The sequence below is a fragment of the Delphinus delphis genome, chromosome 8 (assembly GCF_949987515.2).
Source record: "Delphinus delphis chromosome 8, mDelDel1.2, whole genome shotgun sequence".
In the NCBI taxonomy this organism is placed as follows: Eukaryota; Metazoa; Chordata; class Mammalia; order Artiodactyla; family Delphinidae; genus Delphinus; species Delphinus delphis.
The window spans coordinates 9500233-9520333 of NC_082690.1; the positions used below are offsets into that span (position 1 = coordinate 9500233).

At 39.9% G+C, this 20101-nt stretch overlaps 1 protein-coding gene across 3 annotated transcripts in view; it reads right to left on the reverse strand.

Annotated features, from left to right (window-relative positions):
• The window catches only part of FAM118B (family with sequence similarity 118 member B), a 46379-nt gene that overhangs the window by 6588 nt on the left and 19690 nt on the right, over positions 1 to 20101 (reverse strand). For all 3 annotated transcript variants that reach the window (XM_060017704.1, XM_060017702.1, XM_060017703.1), the window contains exons 2-6: positions 17642 to 17734; positions 13591 to 13843; positions 4366 to 4593; positions 1694 to 1822; positions 135 to 420 (exon numbers count right to left, since the gene is read on the reverse strand). In XM_060017704.1, coding sequence (XP_059873687.1) covers positions 135 to 420; positions 1694 to 1822; positions 4366 to 4593; positions 13591 to 13843; positions 17642 to 17727 — 982 coding nt within the window. In that variant the 5' untranslated portion in view covers positions 17728 to 17734. The remainder of the gene's footprint in view (positions 1 to 134; positions 421 to 1693; positions 1823 to 4365; positions 4594 to 13590; positions 13844 to 17641; positions 17735 to 20101) is intronic.

Below are 20101 nucleotides of genomic sequence, written 5' to 3' on the forward strand. Positions count from 1 at the left end.
TAACCGCCATCTCCCTTCATAATCTGGTTAGGATTATATTCCTCATCTTGGTGATGACTTTACCCACCACAAACACATAAGAGGCTGAAGAGCGGTTGCCCTCCGACCCCTCTCAGTCTCAAAACGCATCTTACCTGACCTTCCCCTTGTGGAGATCTCACATGTCAGTCGCTTGAAATACTCTGGAAGGTCAGCATATTCATTTCCATAGGAGATGACTTTAATCCCTTTGTCCAGCATGTTTTCTCGAAGCTTCTTGAACTCGTCCACATCTCCTCTCCGAACCAGCATGAAATGTTCTAAGTCAGATTTGTGCTTGACAGCCTCCAGAAAAAGGGCTTGGAAAGTGGTGTCATCCACAGTCCAGCCACAGCCCAGGAAAAGGAACGACTTGTTTTCATAGAGCTTCTGAATCTCTCTCTTGTAGGAAAAGAAACATATTAATGACACGTGAAGACATGTCTGAAACAAGAGTCAACAAGGTCATAACTGCTGCATTTAGCAGACTGTGATGAGCGATTAACCAGCATTTAAGAGGGGAGATGCATCCCCGTGAAGGAGTCTGACCTCCTCATTGTTTATTATTGTAACTTGATGACTGTCTTAAAATTGTATCTTTACCTGGAATTGTCCTGCAGGCTCTCTACTCAGGGTCTCACTGGTCTATGCCTTACAGTTTATTTTTTAGATCTATGTGCCCAGAGGCCATAAGGCAATGAGTAGTCTTCAGTATAGCTTACTCTTCCCATTTTCTTGAGCATATCTGCCTTTTTTGCTTAACAGAATAAGCCGTGGATAACTAGAGAATTCCATCACCAGATGTGCTCAAAGAAAGCCTGACACTTAGAATATTAATATATACATGTGTGTATACATTTATATACGTGTGTGTGTGTATATATATATATATATATCTCACACACTACACATATATAAATATAAAAATATTAGAAATGATAGTGATGACAGATGCAGCTATAACACATGTCAGGGAAAGAACAGGTGAAAAAAGGTCCCCTTATGCTTCAGAAAACATCACATTTTCTTGGTCTTTTTTCACAAAGAAAGCCTCCATTTTATCACCCTATCCAAATTTTTCTCTATGTTTTCCAGTGAGCAATAAGTGAATAAGTGTGATGATTCAATATAAAACCACCACCATTTATATAAAATCTCTTTAGAATGTACGCCCTAGTAGTGACTGGTCAGTGAACAGCTGCATAAATTAGTTTTGGCATAGAGAGGGCCATTAACACTATATATACCAAATGATGAAGGGCAGTAAGTCTTCTCTGTATGTGAAAATGACACCAATAACAGAGTGCCATCTGCTGGGTGTCAATCAAGAACAAAGTAAAACCTCAGAGTTTGACACCTGAAGAGATGTCTGACATTTCCAAAGATGGCATGTACACCCACAAGTTAAGAAGCACAGGAAAGAATGCTTGGCCTTCCTTTTTTTTTTTTTTTCCGCCTTGCCATATGGCACGTGGGATCTTAGCTCCCCGACCAGGGACAGAACCCAAGCCCCTTGCACTGGAAGCACAGAGTCTTAACCACTGGACCCCCAGGGAAGTCCCGGCCTTCCAATTTTCATTAATGAGAAGAAACTGTTATCCCTGGAAGACCAGTGGTGTATTTAGAGGTTTCCCAGGGAGGCTTTCCCGAGAGCGGCAAGGTCAGCACCACTCACCATAACTTCAGTGTTCCTGAGCACATTCTGATAGCCAGCTGGGTGAAGGACAATGCCACTAGGGTTGGTGTAGACCCCATGGATGTGCAAGACGCTCAGCTTCCGCTTCTCCTGAGCCCACTCGAGGACCTGCACAACACAAACACAGCTCAGCCAGGCGGGCAGGGCTGAGCACTTGCTTCAAGGTCCCAGTGGGCAAGAGGTTCTTCTGAGGACTAGGCTTCTGACATAACTCTCCAGCTTCCCGATACTACAGGCTAAGGATGTGGCCACCCGACGTGGCCTCCCTTTCTACTTCAGGCATGACTGTTAGGAATGAGGGCAGCAAGTCGGGTGCCCTCAAACAAATTAGAATTTGTTTGTCCTAATTTGCAGGAACCACAGGGCTCTTTCCACTGGTGACATACATGACAGCTCTGGATGACCATTTCAGGAAGGATCCCCGAGAGGTCAAACCTTGTATCGATGCCCTGGTCTAGTCCCCTTTCACACTTACTCCAGGCTTGGCCATATGGCTTGCTTTAGCCAACGGGGCATTAGCAGACAAGAGCAGAAGCTTGGAAAACGTTGGCACAATGAGTCTTCTTCCTCTTTTGCTGCTTGTGGAACCCAGCTACCATGTGAAGAAGCCCGATGGCCCAGCGACTGCCTGCACCAACAGACACGCAAGCAAGGCCATCTACCACCACCTAGTCTGGCCCCCAGAGGACTGCAGCCATGTGTGTCACTTGCAAAACCGGCAGAACTGTCCAGCTGAGCCGATCAGCCCAGCTCAAGTAGCAAATTCACATTATCACGGGCAAATAAAACATTGTTTTAAACCACAAAGTTTTCAGGGTGATTTCTTGTGCAGCAATTGATAAGCGATAAAAGAATCACTTCAGTCACCTCTGAGTTACTTAAAAGGCTACCAGTGAAGAACGATTATTTAGATGACAGTGATAGTAAGGGCCAACTGGATCCCATGTTTCCATTTTCCCAAGGACTTGAGACAGTATAAATTTATTTTTAACATTCTAGAGAAATAAGGTATGGATTAGGGTAAAACAGTCAGGAGGCACAGAGATTTAGAATTAGAGTATTACCAGGCTCTATTCTGACTGCCAGTCAATGGCTTTAACCCTTAAACTTCAATACTGCCCCTAATGTGGACTAAAATACAAAGCAAATCTTGAGACTCCAGGGTGAAAATGAGAAGGAAAATTTCAAGTCTGATTGATACCCATAACTTTAAAAAGGCCCTTATGATTTTGATGCTGGTCACGATCTTTGGAGATTGTATCAGAAACAGCATGGAAGCTGTTTCTTGCCATTCATTTTTAAATTTCATTCAACCATTTATAAATTCAAAAAATATTTACTGAGCACCTACTATGTACCCAGTACTATCTTAGACATTAGGGTAAGAAGGGCTGACATGGTTCCTGTCCAAATGGGGTTGCTATTCCTCTGGGGCAAACAGGCAGAAAACAAACAAACCAAGATGAAAATGGAAAGTTATATCAAGTGCTTCATTGAAAACACGAACCAAAAAATAAGGTGGGTCCTTTCTTAATTAGGATGGTCAGAGAAGACCTCTCAGAGGAAGTGATTCGTAAGTGAAGACTTACAGGTGAAGAAGGAGCTGGCCATACAAAGCATGGAGGCAGCAGGTGGAAAACACTCCAGCCAGAGAAAACCAGTCTTTTCGGCACCATTTCTCTAAATTGGATTTCCTTTTACGACTCGACTTCAAGGTCAGCAAAATCACAAGACTGGCATTATAGCTACTGCTCTGAGAGGCAGTAATGTGACATGAGTGCCCGTGGGGGAGTCATTTGTCTCTTCAAACTCTACTTAGCTGGGTTCCAAGTGGGACACAAAGGCAGGCTCCCAGGAAAACGAAGTATGAAGGCAAATTACAAACACTACAGGGCAGGACAAATGAGACCCTGTGGCGGTTTATAATCTGTTTGGTTCCCCCCCCCCCTTCTTCAATCATTACGTCTCTGACACCTTTTTATGGCAATGAAAACATTTTCCCTTTTATGGCTTCAGTGTATTTCATCAATTAAATGGTGTTATCTATAGAATGTCCCATTGGTGCTAGATTTCAAATTACAACCTCTGGTGACCATTCTAATAAAAGCCTTCTCTCATTAGATGACATAGATGGACATCTGTAATTCCATATTATGGGAGATGGCGTAGGTATAGTATGGGCTACATTAAAAAAAGAAGTCTGCTGAGGTGTCCTTTGAATACTAATCTCAACCCAGCTGTCATTTGGCTTGAAACGGGCTCTCCAGACATCAAAAAGTAGCTTTCGTACATTTCCAACAGATGCCGTGAACAATATATCCTAACAGAGAACTCTAAATCAATACTGCACCCACCTGATATTATCTAGTGTTAAAAGATTTACATCTCACAGTTCAAATGGCTTCCTATAATCTTGCTTAAAATCGGGTGAAACTGTCAAAACTCACAGAACTGAACACTTTTAAGATCTGTGCTTTTAAATGTACATTGATCTTTATCTCAAAAAACTAAAATCCAACTAGGGATAACAGTCTCCCTTTCTACCTCTCCATAAATGCCAGTACTATACAATATCCCAACCAGAAAACAGTATTTCTCATGAGGATACAATCCACTGGCCTGAAGAGATAAACTAATCCTTTACTTTTTACCTTCTTCTCATCAGTAAGGTCAAGGGATTCAAGTTGTTTTCCCTGATCTGCTGCATACAGTTCCAGGAGATTGTCAAAATTTGTAGTTAATACCAGGGCTCCATTTTCCATCAGGTGGAGAACTGACTGAAGTAGCTGTTTACCAGAATCTTCCATCTTTGACTCCAAGTCATCAAATACTTCATATAAACAGTCCTTGAAAAATGTGGATCGAACATTACTAGTACGCTGGGGAGGGATATAAGAGAGATAAGTTAGTTCTAGCATTTTGGTAGGTCATTTGTTTTCATTAAATAACAGCAACTTTTTGAAGAGTGCTTTGCACTTATACTGTCTCTGGGACTTCCCTGGCGGTCCAGTGGTTAAGACTCTGTGCTTCCACTGCAGGAGACACGGGTTTGATCCCTGGACGGGGAACTAAGATCCCACATGCCGCGCAGCATGGCCAAAATATTAAAAAAAGAAAGAAGTAAAATACTGTCTCCCTCACAGGGTTCTAATAAGGAAAACAGGAGTATACATGCCAGCTGCCAGCTCAACGCTTTAGCACGCAGCAAGTGATCCACACTATTACATCATATGCAAAGAAGCACACGCTCTCTAAATAGGCATTTTTATAGAATGAAGAAGATGGGCATGGCGAGGAGAGGTGACTACTGTCCAGACCAAAGGAAAACTGGGGCAGAAAGCACAGCTCCAACTACCCTTTAAGCAGGCCTCAGGTAAGAATACTTTCTGTTAAACTTTCTGTATCTAGGGCATAACCACTAAAAGACAGCTCTAAATGTGGTTTAACATGTCTTTTTCTAATCCTAGGTGCTTTCTACAGATGCTGATGGATTTAGGACAGACTGCTTACCTTCCCCCTGCCTGTTTTTTCCCTGGTATAATTCAGCCACTTGTTTACAAGGCTGCTAGGGAGAATATTCAGTACATGATAATGGTTACCAAAAATCTTTATTTTGCAACTGTTAAAAATACCAAAACTAATCAGTTCTGAACAGACTCCCTATTTCTTAACAAATGGTTCATTTAGATAACTGTTTTCCCGGGTTTGTTTTGAATACTACATGTAAATATCCCTGAGAGCTAATGAGGAAATATAATACCAATCTCAAGTGGGAAGTTGGCTTTCTAACTTAAAAGGCAAAGTGATCCCTAGGACAAAAGGAATTTGAAACAGGAAAGTAACTATGCAGTGTGCTACGACAAATACCTGATCCCTATCTTATTCTTGCAACAGCATTCCAGTAGATAATATCTAAGCAGGAATCAGTTCTTAAAGGCCCCATTATTCCCCATTCAAACTCCAAGTAACTGCAATTAGCTGCTAGATAGCAGACTAGCCATAATCCTCCTGTTATCCTCAAAGTAGTCTCCCTACCCTCCTGGTTTGCCTTGTATACCTTTCTAATAGCACTATGCGCCGATAAAGATCTGTTTCCACAGAACCAGGTAAGTAGATTCATAAAGCACACTTCAATTTGCCAAATGTGCTTCCTATTTTTTTCAAAGTATTTTATAAAATTATCCATTTTTTCATTATACCTTCCAAGTGAACGGTAAATTATTTTCACAGGAGAAAAATGAGAGCACAGAGGTGAAACAGTACCTCTGCCTGGTGATGACACACCCAGAAGTTTGTCTAGCTCTGTCGATCGCTGTTCTCTGCTACATTTACCACAAGGCAGGCTTCTCACTGTACCCTGTTGTCAGTGGGCTCAGACTCCTTTCTAGGGCTAACTAGATGGAACAGCCCACGATTTATGTGGCTAAGAATGTGGGTGACGTTTTTCAACTTCTGTCCGCTCTCTTTACATCATGGCATAAATTATTACGTCACATATTAGCAGACCACAGGCAACCAAGTAGGGACTCTAACACTTAATCAGAATGAACAATCTGATCAGAAACGAACAGTGAAGAAACTGAATTTCACTACATTGCAAGAGTCAACTACTATTGAATGCCAGGCACTGTTCTAGATTTGTTATAAAAAATATGGTGCCCCTTTAACGTCCATCAACATTACGATCCATGTACCCTATAATCTTGCAATCTCATTTCTGGGAATATATCCCACAGACGTAATTGCAAACAAATAAAATGACATATGCAACATTATCACTGCTCTGTTCCCTGTGACAGTAAAAGACTGGAAATAAGCCAAGTATCCATACACAGGAAACTGGTATGGAAAGATGTCCAGGATATACTGTCGCGTAAAACAAACAAGTACACGTCAGTATGTCTAGAATGCTACCTGTTGACATGGGGGTGGAAGCAATGAAATAAGAATAAATAGAATCCCATGTGCTTGTTTTTACAGAAAAGAACACTGGAAGGACACTCAAAAAGAGTGGTGACCAACTGGGGGCAAGTCGGGGAAAGGAGGTAGACAGAGCCATGGGTGCGAGTGAGATGCCATGATGGAAGTACACCTTTTATATCATTTTGTATTTGTGCAATGTGTATAAACAATACAACACCCATTCAAAAAATGAGAATTAAGTTTAAAATTAAAGAATACGGTGACTTTAAGAACTTCCTCATCTTTCATACCTTCATTTTGTACTCTGATTCACACACACGGTTAAACAACACTAATAAGCCAGCACCAGTTTAGTTATCATGCACACAGATAAAAACACCTGGGTATACGAACAGGTAAGCGTGGGTGTGCGATATACTTCCTTGCTTCTAAGAAAAGAAATACAAAAGGTTAAATAAAGTCTGGAAATAAAAGTCACGAGCCACTTATTTTAGCTAACTATCTCTGGGTCCTCTTTCAGTTATTACATTTTGCATATCAACACAGGCAGGAAGGAAAGCGGCTTCTATAGCTGCATCGATTTCCTCAGACTTAAAATCAACTTCTTCTCTCTTGAAACAGGTGACCCTAGAACTGAATTTCCCACAAATGGCCTCTCTAAGTAAAGACAGAAGAATGAAAACAAACAAGGAGGTTCCAAGGTCAAAAGGAAATGCCAAACTCCCACACATATTTATGGACATTTTCTCATTCATTTAAAACAGTGAACTGAATCCAATGTTGCTTCATTTCCTCCTACCCTGTAACTCCCATCCTTCTGATCCCAGACATAGTAAAAACTACAAAAAAAATCCTGACTCATTTTCACCAAGGTTATTAACATTTACAGTGCATTTACTACGTGCCAGACGCTTCCCATACATCTTCTCACTTATTTTTCAAGTGGGATAAGTAGCATTATCCCAGTTTTACAGGTGCAAAATTAGATTCTGAGACCTTAAGTGATTTGCCCAGGGTTCCAGTGCCTTTAAAAATGGCACAGTCTTTCCGGCTCTGAAACCCAAAATTTTTGCAATGGCATTTCCCTACTGTAAGAAACTGGCTCAGTAGATGGGCCTATTTACCCTGTCATGTTACTGTTGTTTGTTAGATTCTTAAAAAAAAGAAACCAAAAAAACCAACAACAACAAAAAAACCCAAAAAAGGACATTTTCAAAGACACACAAAAGTAAAAAGGAGAGTATTATCTCTCCCCGCTTCCACAGTGCTCCCCCCAACCCCCCTGCTCCCAAGTACCAATTTCAACAATTATCACACATGGCCAATCCTGTTTAACCTAAACTCCCCTCCACCATATCCCACCCCCTTCACTGAATTTTTTCTGAAGGAATTCCCAGGCATCATATCATTCAGACACTTCAACAGTTTCCTTAAAGATAAGGATTCCCATTTACATATAGAAAACAGTCTGCAAAACCACTATCACACCTAAAAAAATGCAATAATATTAATTCCTTAATAGCAAATACTCAGAGAGTCTTCATATTTCCCCAAATGTGTGTTATGTGTGTGTCTCTCTTTTAAGCCTTTGGGTTGCCTGTATTTTTTCCTTACATATCCCCTATTGGAGTGGTTTTCAAAATGTGGCCCATGGATCCCATGGATTCCTAAGATTCTTTTTTTTTTTTTAAAAATTTATTTCTTTACTTATTTATTTTTGGCTGCGTTGGGTCTTCGTTGCTGCGCGCGGGCTTTCTGTAGTTGCGGTGAGCAGGGGCCACTCTTCATTGCGGTGCGCGGGCTTCTCATTGCAGTGGCTTCTCTTGCTGTGCAGCACACGCTCTAGGCGCGCGGGCTTCAGTAGTTGCGGCTTGTGGGCTCAGTATTTGTGGCTCACGGCCTCTAGAGCGCAGGCTCAGTAGTTGTGGCACACGGGCTTAGTTGCTCCGTGGCATGTGGGATCTTCCTGGACCAGGGCTCGAACCCATGTCCCCTGCATTGGCAGGTGGATTCTTAACCACTGTGCCACCAGGGAAGCCCTCCTAAGATTCTTTAAGGGGTCTGCAAAGTCAAAATTATTTTCATAATGGTATTAAGGCGATATTTGTCTTTCAAACTGTATTAATATTTACACTGATGGTACAAAAGCAATGGCAGGTAAAACTGCTGGTGCCTTGGCATGAATCAGGACACAGGCACAGTGGAACCCAGCTGTGCCAGTAATCACAGTAGTACTCTTCACTACCAAAGACTTACAGTAAGAAAAGAATGCCAGTTTCACTTAAGAATGTCCTGTAAAATGAAGCAGTAAAAATTATTAATTGTACTAAATACTGACCCTCAAGTACTAATTGTAATATTCTGTGTAAAGAAAAACAGGAAGTACACACAAAGCACTTCCCACTCTGATGGGGTCTTGAGGCCAGACACTCTCGTGATTATTTTGAGTTTTAAACTGAACTAGCCACCTTTTTTTCATCAAACATCATTTTTACTTGAAAGAATGACTGGCAGACAAACTATGATTATTCAGATTTGAGTATTCTCAGCATTCTTGTAAAAATAAATGAAGTGAGCCTGTCATTTCGAGGAAGAACTAGCCAACGATCGCTGCCATTGTTGCCAATGATGAAAGCTGAGCTTTCAAGCAAAAATCAGATTTTTAGAAAACTTTTATCTGCCACCATGAGCTTGACAGCTTCCAAATACCTTTGTGATGAGACTGGTGGTGATATTAATGGATGCAATTTTTTTGGATGGTGTAATGAAATGTGTCAAAATCTAGAAGATACGTACACCTCAGTGAAGCAGTATTTTCCCAATGGGTAATGTTACAAAACTGTGCATGGGTAGAAGATGGATCATGGATCTTAATGCAATAGCATAAGGGAAGTTCAGATTCCATATCACCAATAACATGGATATGATCTGATATCAGATTCTTTATGGCTATTAATCTTTAGGAAGCCATCACTTACTGAATTTTTGGTGTAGTATCAACAACGAGTATCTACATTATCCAAAAAGACTATTAAAATACTTTTCTCTTTTCCAAGTATGTACCTGTAAGCCCTGATTTTTTTGTATAGTCAAACCAAAACCTCACAAAGACACCTGACTGACTACGTAAAGCTGATATGAGAATCCATTTTCAATTAAGCCAGACATTGAAGAGATTTGCAAAACGTGAAATGATACCGCTCTTCTCACTAATTTATTTTTGTTTTTGGAAAATATAGTTGCTTTTGATAAGCACGTTGTTTATGTTAGCATGTAACAGGCTTATTATTATTTTTAAACGAATTTAACATTTAAAAAATGTCTCAGTTTTAATTTTCAATATAGTGAATATGAATAGACATAACCCACATAAATAAGAGCTGTTTGAGATTCTCAATTAGGCGTATATAGGGGTCTTGAGACCAAAAAGTTTGATAATTGCTACTCTATTGGAACTGACACTATGACTACACTTTAAGGTGAATACTAAATCTTCATCCAAAGATAATTAGTGACTCCAGTTTGATGTTTGGTTAGTATACATTTATTGACACTGACTTTAAATCCTCTCACTACTTTCAATCATAACTAACCCACCTAGCAAGGTCATGCTTTCTACTCTCAGGAGACCTTTTCAAAGGATGAATGAAGGGTCCAGCCAAGTGGCACGGCACCATGCAGACAAGACTTGCTGGACTAATACGGCACTCTTTGTCCTCATGAGCTCTTTCTTTCTTTTTTCCCCCAGAAAGACAACATTTTTATTACCGGGCTGACACACTTCTTTAATACTTTTCCCTTATATTTTGGGTCTATATACTCTTTAATTACCTTTTTATATGACAACAATTTTGTATTTGTTTGAACATTAAAAAATTATGCTTTCTTCTTCTTTTCTCTCAAGTGTACTTAGCAGATATTAACACAGCCACCCTCATTTTCATTGACTACTGTTTGAATCATACAGCTTTTCCATCCTCTTACCTTTATTTTTAACAGCTTTATTGAGATATGGTTCACATAACATACAATTCACCTATTTGAAGTGCACAATTCAGTGGTTATTTGTATATCCACAGATATGTGCAACTGTCACCACAATTTTTTTTTTTTTTGGCTGTGCCACGCGGCTTGCAGGTTCTCGGTACCCCGACCAGACATTAAACCCCAGCTGCAGCAGTGAAAGCCCGAAATCCTAACCACTAGGCCACCAGGGAACTCCCCATCACAGTCAATTTTAGAAAATGTTCATCTCAAAAAGAAATCCCATCCCTTTAACTATCACCCTCCTGCCCTCCATCCCTGCTCCAGTCCTAGGCAACTACTAAACTACTTTCTGCTCTGACAGATTTCCCTACTCTGGACATTTCGGATGAGTGGAATCCTCTAACATGTGGTCTTTTGTGACTGGCTTCCTCTCAGCATAATGTTTTAAAGCTTCGTGCACATTGCACCATGTAAGTGCTTGATTCCTTTTTATTGGCAGGTAATAGTCTATCGTGTGAATATGTCACATTTTGTTTATCTATTTGACAGCTGCTGGACATCTGCACTATTTCCAGCTTTTGTCTATTATGAGTAATGTTATAAAGATCTGTTTATAAGTTTTTGTATGGACACACACTTTCATTTCTCTTGGGGGTGTGTGTGTGTGTGTATGCACAAGTGGAATCGTTGGGTCATATGACAACTTTATTTATTTGTTTGAGAAATGGCCAGACTATTTTCCATGCTGTCTGCACCACTTCACAATCCCAGCAGCGTACGAGGGTTACAGTTTCTCCACAGCCTCATCAACATTTATTACCCAACTCTTTGATTCTAGCTATCCCAGTGTGTGTAAAGTGGTATCTGACATAGTTTCTGATTTGCATTTTTCTAATGACTAATGACGTCAAGCATCTTTTCATACACTTATTGGTTATTTGTATATCTTCCTTGGAGAAATGTCTATTCAAATCCTTTGCCATTTAAAAACTGGATTATTTTAAATGCTGGAGAGGGTGGGGGTGGGAATGTAAACTGGTGCAGCCACTACGGAAAAGAGTATGGAGATTCCTTAAACAGAGCTACCATATGACCCAGCAATCCCACTCCTGGGCATATATCTGGAGAAAACACTAATTCAAAAAGACACACGCACCCCTATGTTCACAGCAGCACTATTTACAATAGTCAAGACATGGAAGCAACCTAAATGTCCATCCACAGATGAATGGATAAAGAAGATGTGGTACATATACACAATGATACTACTCGGCCATAAAAAGGATGAGATAATGCCATTTGCAGCAACATGGATGGACCTAGAGATTACCATAGTAAGTAGGTCAGACAGAGAAAGACAAATATCATATGACATCACTTACATATGGAATCTAAAAAATGATACAAATGAATTAATTTACAAAACAGAAACAGGCTCAGAGACATAGAAAACAAACTTATGGTTACCAAAGGGCAAAGCAGGGGAGGGATAAATTAGGAGTTTGGGATTAGCGATACGAATTACTATATAAGACAGATAAACAACAAGGTCCTACTGTATAGCACAGGGAACTATATTCGATATCTTGTAATAAACTATAATGGAAAAGAATATGAAAAAGAATACATGTATAACTGAATCATTTTGCTGTACACCAGAGACTAATACAACACTGTAAATCAACTATACTTCAAAAACAAATTAAACTGAAAAAACTGGATTATTTGTGTTTTTATTAAGTTATAAGAGTTTTTTTTTATACATTCTGGACACTACACCCTTATCAGATATATGAATTGTCGACATCGTCTCCCATTCTGGGGGCTGTCTTCTCACTTTCCTGATAATGCTCAGTGAGCCTAGTAGTTTTTACAACTTTGGTGAAGTGCAGTTTATCTATTTTTTCTTTTGATTCTTGTGCTTTTGGTGTCATGATTAAAAAACTACTGCCAGATCCAAGGTCATGAAGCTTTAAAACTACGTTTTCTTCTAAGAGTTTTATAGTTTTTAGCTCTTACATTTAGGTCTTTAATCCACTGAGCTAATTTTTGTATATGGTATGAGATGGAGGTCCCATGAGCTCTTTAAAGTCTATTAATTTTTTATACTGTTCTAGGTTAGTAATATTTTACCCCAATTAAGCACAAAGAAATGAAAAGACAAGTAAAAGGCCCTAAGTTTTTGAATGAGTCATGATCTAGGAGGGAATTATCAATACTTTTAAATGCCTTTCAGGTTAACACTTAATGACACTTCTTTCCTATGGGCCCTAGGGCGTAGGGGGAAAAATCAACACTGATAATTGACTTTTTAAGGCATAAGAGTTACATTTTTTTTCAAGGTGCACTTAATTCATTAAGCTTTAAAATATGCTTTGGCTACTCTACTATTTCCAAATATATCTTAAGTGAATCCTGATTTTTAAGACATTTTTAAAACGAAGCAAGACAAAGAGGCCCTTAAATCATTCAGGAATTGATTTGCAGCTCAGTTTGCTAAAACGCAGCAAAATTCCATATATATATATATGTGTGTGTGATTGCCTTTAAAAGGAACATTAAAAACTGGCGCTGCTTCATCCACAAAATAAGAATTATCTCTAATCTTTCTGAGGTTCCCTGAAAGGCATGGATGCCAGGGAACACAGCTTTTATAGTAGTGAGAGTAGAAAAAGTAAATTTAAAACACAGCAATAATGGGACAGTGGTCTCATTTTGTACAAATAAAGGCCTCAACAACATTATCATCACCATCATCACCAACCCCCCCGCACCACCACCACCACAACACACTGAAATGAGGTCAAGGTAACTACCATGATTCGGGTCCATAAACTGACATTTTGCAGAAGAGCTGAATGTTATGCAAATCTATAGGCTAGAAACATAAATCTCCTTATTGCATTCAGCATGTGTGTCTGGTTTTAGGAAAGATCGAATGCCAGGGCTCACACAAGGGTACTCACAGGAGAGAGTTTCTGGATGAGGTCATGGGCAACATGGACAAGGTTCTTGTCTTCATGGAGACATTTCTGAAATTTTTTGCTCTCCTCATCTTCTAGAAGATCAAAATCAATGGCCGCATCCAGTAAGGCCTGAATCAACCCCTTCCAGGATTTCAGGGCTGGGACCTGGGGTGCGACTGCAGCACTGATGCCTGTTCCAATCACCAGCACGAGCTCCCGAGGCTTCTTCGTTTTCAGGCTTGGGAGCAGCTTCCTGAAAAAGTCAAACAAACGAGAGGACTGAGAACGTCCAACAGACACGAGGCACAAAGACCGTCCAAAGCCACGGTTTTCAGCTCTAACGCCTACAGCCGCAAAGATGACAAGCACAGGCTTGATGCCTTTCCAAAGTAGTGTGAGCACGGTAGTGCCAGTACGTGTTGAGAAAGTAATAACCCTACTGTGGAAATCCTAAAGAGCCATCGTAAGACCGATCTTCTCCTTTGTAGTCCTCTCAACCTAAGAAAACCCAATATCAGGAAAAGGTCCAACTATCACCATTCAGTTGAGTTTTGATAACTAAACTATATTTTAAACAAACATAAATTTCAAAAAACATGTCTGATTTGATTTGGATTCCAGAGAGAAAAGAAACCCCCCACATGTGAAATTCCTATTGTTGAGAAATGCAAAACAGGAGATGAAAGAAAAGCCAATAAAAAAAACGTAAGCCCAAAGTTTGTGAACACAAAGACGAAAATGAACATGACTAAAGCTGAGTATGAGATAGTCAAATATGGGAACACATTTGCCTTCGGCTTTGTTCTAGATATCCTCAAGCAGGAAAAAAAAAAAAAAAAATAGTGGCCAACAAAATTCTGAAAACACAAAAGCCTTACATACCTAAATAAAGAAACAACTATTCAACGGATATGACGGAAGGTGGAAAACATTCCTTTCTTCCCGTGATAAACACTGAGTTCTGTCCTGACTTCTGTGTGAGATAATTTTTTGTGTTTTGGTACAAATTTTTGTGTTTTGTTTCTCCACGCCCCCTTCATCCTGAAACTATATTAAAATCTGTTTGAAATCTGTTTATGCACTTTAATTTAAACACATGCTGATGGCATGTGTTTTCCTAAGAAACTGCCCTTCTCGATCTTTTGCTCACATAATACAATGAACAGAAAAAGGATTTGCATGTTGGCATAATGCAAGAAGGGAAAGGTACTTTTAGCCTTGAGAAAGCTGGTTTTGAAGAAACCACCTCTAGAACTGCCTTCCCTATTCCCAATTCCATGAAAAACTCATAAAGCACCATACACATGGAGTCCCTGGCTGCACAAGCTTAGTCTGCTGGGGAAGACTGATAATAGACATTAGAAGCAAACAGTGAAAAATGCATTTCAGTTCAATGGGATCAAGAAAGTGAAGCACACACAAACACATACTTAAAATTTCTAGAAGGGAGGGACTGGCAGATGCAAACTACTGCACACAGTATGAATAACAAGTCCTACTGCACAGCACAGGGAACTATATTCAATATCCTTTAATAAACCATAATGGAAAAAAAAATTTCTAGAAGTATTCATAAGAACTGTAAATAGTGGTTAACTCTGGGGATTGAGGAGAACAGGGATTTTTGTTTTCCATTTGAATGTGCTGTACTATTGGAATTCTTTACCTCATACATTATAGATCTGAGATGTGATTTTTCCAAATTTAAGACTTCCAGTTAAAAGGGAAAAATTTAACAGTTATGTTTCACCTCTGGTTCTTCCTAAAACACTAAATAGTAGTAATTTTTTAAGAAGGCATACATTCATAAAAAGCAGAATAGGAAAAGATGACAAAAATAGGAAAAGTAGACGAAAGAGGTCAATAGATTTTAGAAGCGGTCAAGTAAGAGCTGATCCCCTCTGCAGAAGCTTGGAAATGTTCAGGCACAGCTGAAGGTGGAGGGTCAATTCGCTGCAAGGCTGTGTCAGAAGTGGTCAGAACTCTAGGACAGGAGGCCTGTCCTCCAGAAAGCTTCCACCAGAGGGTTCTGTATCTGAGAACACCGTGCACAGCTTGGGGAGGGGGACTGTGTACATTCTGTATAAGAAATATGAGACTCTCCCCTGCCCCCTCTCCTAAAGGAAAACTCCCAGACGTTGGCAGTCAACCTTACGCCTGCACCTCAACCTCATGGGGTCAGGAGGTGGGAGGAGTTCCCTTTGGGGAAAATGGCCAGCATGAGAGAAAAGACCCACAGAGTCCGGCAGGCTGTGGAACCTGGCCCATGCTTGTTACCCACAGGGAGGCCCACCAGCCACCAAGCCCCTCGTCACACACAGAGTCTCCATTGGCTTTTCAGTGTTTTCTCTTAAATATGAGCAGAAAAATAAGGGTCACCTTACCTTTGAACAAAATCCCCAGCATGAGAGTTATACCCAAACCAGCAGATAGAAAGGAACTTGGGGGAAATAAGAGACAATCTGGGAAAGGGGAGAAAAAATTAAAAGGAAACAGTGACATCCTGACATAGATTTTTTTTTTTAAAATGGCATCTGTGCAACAGAACAGGATGCTATAAAAAAAACTGGGCAAACGAAAAGATTTCTTATTTCTATACAAAAAAGACAGAAATAAAAAATTCATAAGGTTGGGAGATACAACTGAGAAAATCTCTGAGAAAGTAGAACGATAAAAACAAAAGTGATAGAAAGCTGTAAGAAAATTAGAGACTTATCCAGAAGGCCCAACATCTGAATACCAAGAATTCTACAAAGACAGAATACAGAAAGAACTGTAAAGGAAATTATCAAATAAGTAACACAGGAAAATTCCTCCAAAGTGAAATTATTAGTAGCCTGCTTGAAAGAGTTACCTGATATCCAGATTCATATGAAGATGTATCATTGTGAAATTTCAGATTACTGAGACTAAGATAACCATACTTACAAGTTTCTAATGAGAAAAGAAAAAGAGGTCATATAATACAAAGGACTAGGAATTAGAAGAGAGTGGCTATTGTGGCAGGAACACTTAAGATGTTAGCAGAGAATGGGCAATGATTTCATTAACTGTAAGGAAAATGAGTCCGTATCTGAAGTTCTACACTCAGCCAAATCATCAACGTAAGAGTACGATACAGACATTTTCAAATGTCTCCCAAAACTTTTCTCCTCTGAATCCTTACTAAGGAAGCTAACGAGATGTTTTTCAGCAAAATGAAGGAGTACACCAAAAAGGAAGACATAAGATCCAGGAAACAGAGGGTCCAATACAGGAGAGATGTGAAAGGAATTCCCAGGGTGACAGGAAAGGAAAACGGCAGACAGCAGCAATGTGGCAGGCCTGGAGCACAACCGCCCAGAGGGAAGGACCCACGGAGCAGCTTTAAACTTGCACATTACTGACGTGTGTCAGCAGATTAGGAGATTTACGCTCTATCACAGAGTTTGAATTTAAATGGATAGGTTCAAAGAAAACAAAGCAAAAAAAAAAAAAAAGAGACAATCTTTAATAACCTGGAGGAAAAAATGGACAAGGAAAGAAACATAGTAACACATTAGGCTCAGCTATGAATACTATTTATACAGTCATATAATGTAAATATTAAACCAAAAATTGTGATATAAAACACACTAGGAGGCTGTGAGGAGAGTCTATGGTGTGTTTGGGGAGGGCAGCTGGGGATGGATGAGGGGAGGATTCAGGACAGCAAGCCTAATCCTTACCTTCCATAATTAGAAACAGGTAACACCCAAAACTAAGAAACAGCAGCACACATACAGTATTAAAAATCTGGATGTAAATATTAGAAGAAACAGACAAAGTTGAAAGTGATTACCTCTGAGGAGGAGGTGAGGCACTATGAGCCTTAAAGAACTGTCTTTTAAAATTATATACATTTCTGACCTTGATAAAAAACAGAAATTAAATGCAAAATAAAAATAATTTTTATATGAAGGCCAATATTAATTAGTGATGCCAACTGGGATGTAGGGTAAGTTCGTTATTTTTCATTATCTACCATCAGTGGTGATTTCCTCTGTTCCTCGGATCCCCTTCCCTTGTTTACCTGGGCTTTTTGGTGGGAGGTGCGCCATCACTCAAGAGCTCCCAAATCTGGTCTATAGCCGAGGCCTGGCTCCCTGTAGAAGCCATCCAGTTTCTAAAAGAGATTAAACAGCACGGACCACAATTAGATGTGTAAAGTATATCATTCAAAATAGCACATGCGTTAAACAGTTTTAATAAGCTGTACATCCTAAAAAGTGTTCTAGAGGTATAACCGGCTTAACGGAAATTCATTAATTAATGTGTCCCAAACTTAAGGAATTAAATTCATCCAAAGGAAAGTAACCTCAAAATTATGACTTTGGAGCTCTATATTGTTATCCAAAGTATACAGATATATGTAAGTTCTGAAAGCTTCCCCTCCCCCTCCAAAACCAAACAAAACCAACATCAACTCCTGTCAATTGTTGGCCATCACTTTGTGGAGCCTAAGAAATACCTGCTATTCTCCCATGAGACAGGCTTGGGGAAGACTTTGAGGATAAAAATAACCCACGAGGATTTCCCTGGTGGCACAGCAGTTAAGAATCCGCCTGCCAATGCAGGGGACAGGGGTTCGATCCTGGCCCAGGAAGATGCCACATGCCACGGAGCAACTAAGCCCGTGCACCACAACTACTGAGCCCGCGTGCCACAACTACTGAAGCCCATGCACCTAGAGCCCGTGCTCCGCAACAAGAGAAGCCACCGCAATGAGAAGTTCACATACCGCAGCAAAGAGGAAATCCCACTCTCCGCAACTAGAGAAAGCCTGGGCACAGCAACAAAGACCCAAAGCGGCCAAAAATAAATCAAAAAAAAAAAAAAAAGATTTAAAATTAACCCACGGGTAAGTGTGCTAAATGCCCCCAATTATCCTTTACTTTCACCTAAAGAAATCACTGGCTCAAGAATAGAATAATCAATACTAATTTGCTGATTGTTGAACATCCCTTGTTGCTGGACAACTGTGTCCTCACGGGCAGTGAGGCATGACTCTCTAGCTAAACAAAGACTGGGTTCTGAGACACTATGAAGAATGGGAAAGGTATTACCAAGCAATTATATTCAGGTGATAACTAGACAAAGTGAAAGAATTATCGTGGATTAGAATAAGACCAATAAAGAGAAGTTTTAACTGCTCAAAAGTTTACTAAACTTGCTAAATATAAGGACTGTTAATTCTAAAATAGCAATACATTAAATATTGTCCCCCCCAATAACCAGAAGACAATACATATTACCAGAGTTTTGGACTTTTTAAAAAAATTTATATTTATTTATTTATTGTTGGCTGTGTTAGGTCTTCATTGCTGCGCGTGGGCTTTCTCTAGTTGTGGTGAGCGGGGGCTACTCTTCATTGCCGCGCGCGTACTTCTCATTGCGGTGGCTTCTCCTGTTGCGGAGCACGGGCTCTATGCGTGCAGGCTTCCGTAGTTGTGGCACGTGGGCTCAGTGATTGTGGCTCACGGGCTCTAGAGCACAGGCTCAGTATCTGTGGTGCACGGGCTTAGTTGCTCTGCGGTGGGTGGGATCTTCCTGGACCAGGACTCAAACCCGTGTCCCCTGCATTGGCAGGCAGATTCTTAACCACTGCACCACCAGGGAAGTCCCTGGATGTTTTATTACCTTACATTGTCAGTACTTAGAAACCAAACTACTAATAATTACTTGAAGTTTGCTGTTTTATCAGAAAGCTTTTTTCTTCCTTAAGACATTTTTAAAAGTTTGCTGAATTAGTTTTTCTGGTAAAGAGAAGGCTAATTTCCTCAACTCATATTCCATCACACATACTGGAATTCTTTGGTATCATAATCACTTGGAAAATAGGGATTACAAAATCCTAACAGTGAGTGAGGAAGTAGACCATCTTTCCAGTCATATCTTTGGTTCTGTTGGTGAGAAAGCTGGGGCTCAAGAGAAGACAGACAAACTACTTAACTCAATAAACCTTGCCCTACCTTCATAATCATCTGAGATGCTTGTTAAAAGTATATGTTCTTAAAAAAAAAAAAAAGTATATGTTCTTAAAGATAAAGTCTATTAGTTAATTTAAAAGATAGTATATGTTCCCAGGCTCTACTCCTAAATTACTGAACGAGAATCTCCACAATCTTCAGGGGATTCTTATGATGAGACAAACAGGGAATACCTAAAAGAAATGCAAACAATTTCCCCACAATCCAACGTTTTGCTAAATAAAGGATGCACACCACCTGCCACACTCCCTTCTTTTACATGTACACATCACTTATTACAGTCTCACAGCTTCCCAGTTGCCAATACCAAGAGTTAGGAGTTAACTGCCATTAAAATATTTCCATGAGGTTTTTATTTCTCTGAAGTCTACCTATGCTCTAGACTGGAGAAGTCGTGGCAGGAGTGGGAATTTCTACCACATATGCGACAACCCAGCAGTTTGGGGATGTTTTTTAAAAGAACACAACGAAAAGTGTATACGCTTATGCTCTTTCTTTAAATA